We start from the raw sequence: 9523 nt of genomic DNA on the forward strand, positions 1-9523 counted from the left end.
TGTAACACTTATGCATATTATTCTTGTAGGATAGATATGGGAATTCCCGGAGGTGTTCTATCCACTTGTTCTGTTCCTTGATCTGTTTCTGTAAGGTTAGAAATTGTGATGACCTAAAAGGTCATCTTATGTTTTAGAATTCGAATCTGCGCTCGTAAGCCTTAAAAATCTTATTTTTACCCTCCTCGATTTGTGTGCGCAGTCCGGACATATTTTCGAAAAGCTTTTATGTTGAAAATTGATAAAAATAAGAATTTATGCCTTAAAAGTTGATTTTAGTTGACTTCGGTCAATATTTTTGGTAAACAGGCCCGGATCTATTTTTTATGGCCCCGGTGGGTCCGTATCGAATTATGGGACCTGAGCGTATGCCCGGAATCGAATTCGGAGGTCCCTAACTCAAGTTATGAATTTTTGATAAAAATTAAAAGTGTGGAAATTATTTATTTTTAAGAATTAATTGATGTTTGGTATTGCTAGTACCGGATCCGTATTTTAGTTTCGGAGTTTGGTACAGGTTCATTATGATATTTAAGACTTATCTGTGAAATTTGGTGAGAAACAGAGTTGATTTGACGTGATTCGGACGTCCATTTGAGAAAATAGTAACTTTAAAGTGTTCTTGAGAATTTAATTTGATTTGGTGCTAAATTTAGAGTTCTAGGTGTTATTTTGGATATTTGCTCGTGCGAGCAGGTCCGTATGATATTTTTAGACTTGTGTGCATGTTTGGTTTGGGGCCCCGAGGGCTCGGGTAAGTTTCGGATAGGCCACGGGATGTTTTGGACTTTGGAAATCTGGTTATTATCTGCAGAGTCTGGGTTCTAGCATGTCCTTCTTCGCGTTCGCGAAGGTCCTCTCGCGAATGCGAAGTGTAAACTGATGAGGCAGGGATTTCTTCTTTGCGAATGCGAAAGCTTGGTCACGAATGCGAAGCGATGGTGGCGTTACCCTTCGCGAACGCGACAAGCCCATCGCGAACGCGTAGTGTTAGGCACTAGGGAGGGGAAGTCAACCTTTTATTCATCGCGAACGCGAACACTGTCTCGCGAACGCGAACACTGTCTCGCGAACGCGAAGACCAGGGAAGGGTAGCCTACATGAACACGAGCACTGTCTCGCGAACGCGAAGGCTTGGCAGCCTATACTCTTTGCAAAAGCGACAGTGCTCTTGCGAATGCGATGAACACTGTCGCTCAGCATTTAACCGAATCCAAACACGGGATTTAGCCAAAAATTTATTTTTCTCAAAAACCAAACGGTGTGAGGCGATTTTTCAAGAGTCATTTCTTCTCCAAAGTGTTGGTAAGTGATTCTAAACCATTTTCTTTCAATTACCCATTATATTTCTTGAATTTTCATCCTAAAATCTAGAGTTTTCATGGTAGAATTAGAGGTTAGGGTAGAAACTAGAAATTTCGGGAATTTGGGGATTTAAACCTCAATTTGAGGTTGGATTCCAAAACCAATTATATATTCGGGCTCGGGGATGAATGGGTAAATGGATTTTGGTCCGAACCTCGAGTTTTGACCAAGCGGGTCCGGGGTCGATTTTTTGACTTTTTGGAGGAAAATTTGAGAAATTTAATTTATGCAATATAATTGATTTCTTTAGCAATATTTGATATTATTGAGTCATTTTTGAATAGATACGAGTGGTTTGGAGGTGAATTCTAGAGGAAAAGTTGTGATTGAGAATTAAGTGGCCTTTGGAGCAAAGTAAGTGTTGTGTCTAACCCTGACTTGAGGGAATTAGGAACCTTAGATTATTTGCTATGTGAAATTCATGTGAGCGGCGTATATGTGAGGTGATGAGTACTTATGCGCCGCCAATTTACCTGTTTTCTATGTTGTCTCCCATTTTTCTTATATTGTCTCTTTCCTATGCCTAATTGTTACGTGTTTAGACTAGTGTTGTTAAATTGATCGTTCTTATCATGCTTATGGATTCTCTAGTGATAATTGAGTATTTATTTCAAAGTTGAGATTGATATTATGGAACCAAATGTTGAAGTAAGGCTTGTACTTCAATATTGCATTATGGTAATGGAGAGTGTTAATGCACGAAGGGTGATGGCGTGCCATATTGTGAGTGTTAATGCACGAAGGGTGATGCCGTGCCATGAGATGAGAGTTAATGCACGAAGGGTGATGTCGTGTCGTTTCTATTGTTTAATGGTGAGATTGAGAGTAAAAGTACGAAGGGTGATGCAGTGTACTTTTTCTTTATTGTATTCGTCATTTCTGTTGATTCATAGTATATTGGTTGTTCCGATTTTCATTTTGCAGTAGTTCCTTATCTCGTATTTCCCCCAGCATATTTTTCCCGTCCCAATATTTTCTGTCTAGCTCTTCATTACTGTTATTTGTATATACACTCTTAAATTGTACAAGTTGATTTGTAGGTGCCTTGCATTAGTCTCGTCACTACTTCGTCGAGGTTAGGCTCGACACTTACCAGTACATGGGGTCGGTTGTACTGATATTGCACTCGGCACTTTCTGTGCAGATTTTGGTACCGACTCGGGTTGATCAAGATTTTGCTATTGGACCGCTATCCGGAGACTCAAGGTAGATCTGTCGGCGTTTACAGACCTTGAAGTCCCCGTCTATCTTTTCTGTTCTACTGTTTCTTTCATTCAGACAGTTGTATTTCTTTCAGACTATTACTTGTAGTGAATTCTAGAATGCTCGTGAATTGCGACTCAAGATCCGGGTGATAGTAGTTAATAAAATTTTGATATTATTCCGCACTCACTATATTTTATCTTAGTTAATTATTGTTAATTACTGAATGGGAATAAAGAAATGGTTTAATAATTCTATGACGTTGGCTTGCCTAGCAAGTGAAATATTAGGCGACATCACAGTCCCGTCGGTGGGAAATTTCGGGCCGTGACGGAAATAAATTTTACAAATTAAAATTCCCTGGTGTATCTGAACCTCCTGTTCCGAAACTGTTTGACGCAGATCCGTTATAATCAATTTCGGTACTAATAGTTACATTACCAATATGCCATTGTACATTCTCTATTTTTCTCTGATTGTTACTTACCTATCATTATCATAGTTGTTCTTCCATTTTCATTTTGCCTTGTAAACTCATCTCCGACTCGGTTGTCCTCAACTGTGTTGATTGACAAATTTTGGTGATGAAGAAGGTTTAAACTGAAAACAAGCGAAGATTAATAAAAAATTTAGTATCTTTGGATGAATAGCAAATTTTCTTGAGTTTCCCGTAACTGAGCCAAACTGTTAACCTAAATAATAATAATTTTTAAGGTCAAAATAATTAATTTTATATGACGGATCACCGACAATCGATTCGATCCGAAAGATATAAATTTTTGTTAATACAATGTGATAGATAAGTGAAAATAAATTCAACGGCAGCGAATAAAAATAAAGCAGAGAGGAAATAATTCTCATTGGATGATCCTTCATAGGATGATGAGCCGAACAGAGCTTGAGGAGCCAAACTACGGTAAACTTGGGAGCAAGTTGCTATGAATTGCAATGTATAGAACTATAGAGAAGAAAATTAAATGATTATAATGGAGGTAAAGTGTGTCTATTTATAGGGCTAAATCTAAGTAACTATTCTTCTTGAATTATGGGTCTATTATGAGCATTTACTCAATTCATCCGTTACTTTTGGATGACTTGTAACAACTGAGTAAATACTAGAATTTCGTAATTGATGAATTAATTCCGTAACTAAATGAGTTAATTCCGTAACTGACGAGTCAATCCCGTACCTATTGAGTCAATCCCATACCCGTTGAGTCAATCCTGTGCCTGGATTCGGGCTATACTATAATAGTTTCGAGAGTAACAGGCACGGTACAAGTATGTTTAGTCCCGAGGGTGTTTTACATGTCATTCTTCATTTTTCTCATAATTTTGTTGACACGTGTCGCCATTTAATAGACCAACGTGACGAGTCTATTTTTCACTAATACACTTGATCGGTTGCTTTAAGTTCATATAATACATATATCTCTGATTGTTGATTGGGCCGATTCGATGGCTCTGTTTGAATTAGCTATTTTGATACTTCTGGTCTTATTCTTGATTCAATATGGAGACAGGGCCTTAGTGCCAGGGGCGTATCTATGGGGTTTCCATGGGAAACGTGAACCCATGCCCCCCTCCCTAAATTATGTATAGTAATGTTATATATTTTCAAAAATATTTAAATATATGTGTGTGCACCAATGCTCAAAGTATTATATGATGTGATGATTATTAGGCGTACCTCTCTAGGTGAGGTTGTGACTTTAAATCTTATGTCAATCTTATTTTTTTTCCTCTAGAACTAGATGCCCACGGGGATGGACGTGTCTGGTGTCTCTTTTTGGATAGTAATTAAGTACTTTTTCTTTTTATTTCTTTAATTGTTTGGTTTTGTCTTTCAAAATTTTCAAACATTAAAATTCTTATTCTTTCTTTTGTCGTTGTAAAATCTTATATGATTAAATAAAATATGTATTTTAAAACTAGCAATAGTGTATGATGTAGCATATAATCAATGGGTTCAACTAGCAACAGTGTATGATGTAGCATATAGTCAATAGGTTCAACTGATCCCAGTATTTTTAACATGGAAAATATAAATAGATGTAAGAAAAGTGTAATGGGTGCACAATAGTAAGAACTAAAGGTTAAACCCGTAAAATTTATATTCTGGATCCACTTCTTTTTAATAGTGCATACATCCTGCCAAAATTTTGGATCCGTCTCTAGACTTGGTGCACAGTAGCTAGTCAGTGGGGTCAAGAGAGTGATTTGTTAGTGTTCTTAGTCTTAGAACGACCTTATTATAATGTATTTTCTATACCCCTTGACTAGTTTATCATTTACATGTTATGACTATGAAGAGAATTGATCTGGGAAAACATGTCAATATGGCGTATAAAGAAAAATAAAAGAAAAATGCAAATCTTCTTCGTATATTTATATATCTATATAAAAGTGAAAATAGATAAGGTGACTTAACACCTCTCTTTGGCCGAGATACTATTTATCTTTTTTCTCCTTTTTTTTTTTGCCTTTTTCTCTTATTTTTATTTAAGTAAATTAGCTCAACAATGAATTGAATCTCTTTGATTGCCCATTTTTATTGTACTCTTTAAACCATCCCGTTTAAAAACTCCAAAAGTCAACTTCTTAAACCTTATTCTACCGTTTCAAGCCTCTCCTCTTCCCCTATAATTGCTTATTAATTGATATATTAACATCTGATGTTTTGTGCTTATTTGGATTATATATTTAGGCACCCATTACCAGCCTACACAAGCAAATTTAGGAATGAAGGTTAGCATAGCAAACACTTCTATGAGTTCTCTCGAAAGGTATGGATTTTTGGTGCTTTCGAATAAAATAAAAGCTGTACAATTATGTGATTTATACTATCGGGGATGCCTTTTTATCTTTTGCTCTATTTTAATTTTTTTTTGGTTTTGCTTTAAATACTTGGGTTCTAAATATTTAATTATTATTAGGAGCAGTTGCGCAATGAACAGAAAAGTTGTGGCGATTTGGAGATGTAAAGATTGTGCCACGGTAGTTCTTATACATTGAATTAATACTTTCTCTATAGTTAATTAATCTTCTTCTTCTTTTTTCCTTTTTCCGCAATAACACTGTAAGTGGTAATATAATTTTTTATGATATGTCTACGGAATCGTGAGAACATATTTTTCAATTTGAAGAACATTTTGATGTAGCTCTCGTGGAAAAAGTGGATATATTCTAAGAAAATTATTGTCGTTTCATCTTCCTTGCACTTGAATTTTAGAGTACTTTATTTCAGGGAAAAACTTTATTATCTTCATTTTGTTTTCTATATACGTCTATTACTCAAGGTAATTTTCTGATTTTGATTCATCTAAAATATTGATATATTTAACCCCAACTTGTGTTGAAGCTGAGATTTTTATTGCAGGTCTAACAAGTGATGTAAAGTTTTATCTTCATCAAAACGCAAGAGTAAATAAAAAATTTAATAATAACTATTACTACTACTACTATTATAATAATAATAATATAATAAATAATATATATTATTTATAAATTATATATAGACGTAATGAAATGCAAGAGAATTTAACGTGACATTTTTTTCTTTCTCTCTCCAGAAGTCTCTAAATACTTTTTCTCATCTTCTCTTCTCCAATGTTTTCATATATGAATTTGATTGAAAAGTTATAAACAAAAGACAACTAAGGAGGTTAGAAACTTCATTTGCTAAGCCAATACTCAATTGTTTTACAATAATGGAAGTAGTAACACATCCTCTAATTGCCGAAATTTTTCAAACGTGAGCACTTTTTGGTTTCGTAAATCATTTAATAAACTCTAGCTCTTAGATTTAATGAGAATTGTTAAAAAAAATACTCCCTCCGGTCCAAAATAAGTGATTTTTTGGTTGTTTTCACACATTAAGAAATTCACCTTTTAACATTAATTAGCAATGAAATTGACCATATTAACCTTTACTATCTGTTCACATAAACACTCTTAATACATACTTCAACACTATTTACTCCAAGGGCAGTGTAGGAAAAAAATAATTAATTTATTTTTAAAATCTGAAAAAATCACTTATTTTGAACCACAAAAAAAGGCCAAAAAATTATTTATTGTGGATCGGAGGTAGTATACAATTAGTATACCCGCGGGAAGCGCCGAGAATTTCACTAGTTTTTAAATAAAAACAAAAATATTTTGGGTGGCGACTTAAAAGATCTGAACAAGTAAAATTGGCAATTTATATTCTGGCCTTTCCAAAATTTTGAAAGTGAGTCACAAATCGAGGGTCGAATGAGCAAAAGCATATAGACAAAACCCTAGTCCAAACTTGAGAGACTCCGTAGTTTCTCCTCCAAATTCACCAAACTATGGCAAGGAGCAACGCTGCAAAAATACCTGAAGAAATCATATTTGACATACTTTTGTGTCTGCCTGCAAAGTTCATAGGCCAATGTAGGTGCGTATCAAAGCAATGGCGCAAGTTTCTCTCAGACCCACAATTCATCAAAGCTCACCTCGCTCTCCGTTCCCACAAACATGAAGAAGATAAGCTCATTGTTGTTGATTGTTCTCTTCACACTATCACCTTTACCCACAATCCCAAAGATGATTTTGATGCCATATCAAGAAAGCTTGATTTTCAGTATCTCTCAGACAATTGGGTAAGTGTTGATGGCTCATGTAATGGCTTGATCTTGGCGATTAATAGGGAAAGGGTTAAATATTTGATCAACCCCACTACCTTAAAGTACCATAAAATTCCAAATTTTCATTTGGCTCTTCCTGTGCCTGGTAGTTTTAGCATGTATGGTTTTGGGTACGATGTTGTTAGTGATGATTATAAGGTGGTTGCTCTTTCTTATTATAATGCTGTGGATGAGACTGTTATAGTTGACACTTTTGTGGATATCTACTCTGTAAGAAAAGGACTTTGGAGGAGACTTGAGATTTCTCCTTATGATCATTCAGTAACTGACCTTGCTTCTGGGGTTTTGGTAAATGGGGCTTTGCATTGGTTGGCTAGTAGTAAAACTTCTGATGAGTCATGTGTAATTGCTGCTTTTCATTTAAGTGATGAGAAATTCTTGGAGGTGCCAGTACCTTCTATGGATTACAATTACTCTTTGTTTGAACTTGTGGCTCTTAGAGGGCGTCTTTGTATGTTCACCAATTTAACTGTAGACACAATAACAATCTGTTTGATGGAAGACTATGGGGTTAAGGAGTCCTGGACCATATTTAGGCTTATGGCACCGAGTTTACATGATTATTTTTGGACACCATTGTGTTCAATGACCGATGATGATATAGTAATGGATGTCGAAGAAAAGTTGGTTCTTTACAATATGAAAGAGAATGAGTTGTGGGATCTGATGGTTGATGTAAGTCCTGCTTTGGATAAAGCTCGAACCTTGATAGAAAGTCTTGTCTGTCCTTCCTTTGGCAATGGAACCGAGGGTTAATATGATGCTTGATGCGCGAAATGCTTGTCTGTATAATGCTTGTCTGTATCCAGGTACTACAAAAACATTTTCACGTTTTCTTGTTCATTTTTGATAATCTTTGTTGTGATTTTTGAATTTGGTACCCGTCTTTAAAAGTGCAGGGCAGCCCCGTGTACAAGGCATCCTGCATTCACCTAGGGTAAGGGAAAGGGCACACCCTAAGGGGTACCCTGTCATCAATTCAACCATTCGAATGGTCTCCCCTAAGGAGCAATTAATTCGATCAGAATAGTGGAATGGAAGGCAGTAAAAGAATTAAATACTCCATTCTTTTCCAATCGCCCCGCGAAGATAGACGTTTGGAAAGGTTCTCGAGATTCTCAATCGCTCTTTTTAGTGGGGAGAAATAGTGCGATACCTAAAGAAGAATAAAGAAAAGGAAAACATTATTGTAAATGTCACGAGAAATGGACTCACTCTACAAATAATTGTGTAAATTTCAGGAATCTGATTCAAGATTACTTTGACAAAGGTTTGTTCCGGATAGCAGGCCGACCAATGGGAATCGAGACATCACCGTTTGCGGGAGCAGTAGAGATCAATATGATGTCTGCTGACCTAAGGAAGTTGTCTAACCCACAGTAAGAGTTGGAGGCGGCTGAGCACATCCCACAATAGTCAAGCCCAAATGCCTTTTTCTTTATTCGGATTCTGCTTGAAACTAGTCCCGTCTTCGCAGCTTTTCTAAGAAGTTTCGTTCCTATCAATAGAAAGATCTCTTTCTTCTAGTCGTGGCTTCATCTGCGGCGCCACAAGCAGCAGGTAGTTGCTTCGATGACTCTGAACGGAAACAAGCTCGAAGGTTCCCCTTCAAACCCGTGACCTATAGGTCACAGGGAACTCGTGACCTATTGGTCCCCATATTTGATTCAATAAAATGAATGCTACTGGCCCATAGATTTTTGTGAATGGAAATTCTTCCTTCATGGAGAAAATATACAGTGATTACTTTATCTGAAAATATACACTGGTTCTCAAAATAATCCATTTTTTTTCCGGTTTATTAGATTTTTAATGAGAAGTATAAGAAGAGTAATTTAACTTTGAGCATATGCTGTCTCGAAAGGAAGTGTTAAATGTTTCATCTCTTCTCTGAATCATGAGCTAATCCGAGAATAAAGTAACTCATCTAGAATTATTATTTGCTCATCTTCTGTGCTTTACATTTTAAGCAATGTGAGGGGGTAAAACTGCTATCTAGCTACTTTAAATTCTGGAGAAGAAGTTTATATTGTCTATCTCCTTGATTTTGACTCTAAAGACTTTATAGATCAGGATTTGGTAGTACTTATCGTTTAAGAAGGTAACTATGAAGCAAATACTTGCTGAATTCTTGATGCAGAAATATGCTGTTAATTTCAGGTTTTAACTTATTTGCTACATTATGAGTGAATTGTCTTTTGTATTATCCACCTTTATCCTCTTTCTCCTATAAATTATTCAAAAGCCGCTGTATTTGCTTCGTCTAGAGAAACTATGCTTGC

The 9523-nt window shown here is 35.9% G+C and overlaps 1 protein-coding gene across 2 annotated transcripts; it reads left to right on the top strand.

The window, feature by feature from the left end:
• The first annotated feature begins 6693 nt into the window (after positions 1 to 6693).
• On the top strand, positions 6694 to 9176 carry LOC107805909 (F-box/kelch-repeat protein At3g06240-like). 2 transcript variants are annotated; one of them, XM_016630012.2, is made up of 2 exons: positions 6694 to 8050; positions 8141 to 9176. In XM_016630012.2, exon 1 carries the CDS (start codon positions 6903 to 6905, stop codon positions 7995 to 7997), a length of 1095 nt encoding a protein of 364 aa, XP_016485498.1. In that variant the 5' UTR covers positions 6694 to 6902; the 3' UTR covers positions 7998 to 8050; positions 8141 to 9176. The 2 variants fall into 2 exon arrangements, with proteins under 2 accessions (XP_016485498.1, XP_016485499.1); XM_016630013.2 differs by having other exon boundaries at positions 6777 to 8050; positions 8136 to 9176.
• The last annotated feature ends 347 nt before the right edge of the window (positions 9177 to 9523 follow it).

The sequence above is a fragment of the Nicotiana tabacum genome, chromosome 14, assembly GCF_000715075.1.
Source record: "Nicotiana tabacum cultivar K326 chromosome 14, ASM71507v2, whole genome shotgun sequence".
Lineage (NCBI taxonomy): Eukaryota > Viridiplantae > Streptophyta > Magnoliopsida > Solanales > Solanaceae > Nicotiana > Nicotiana tabacum.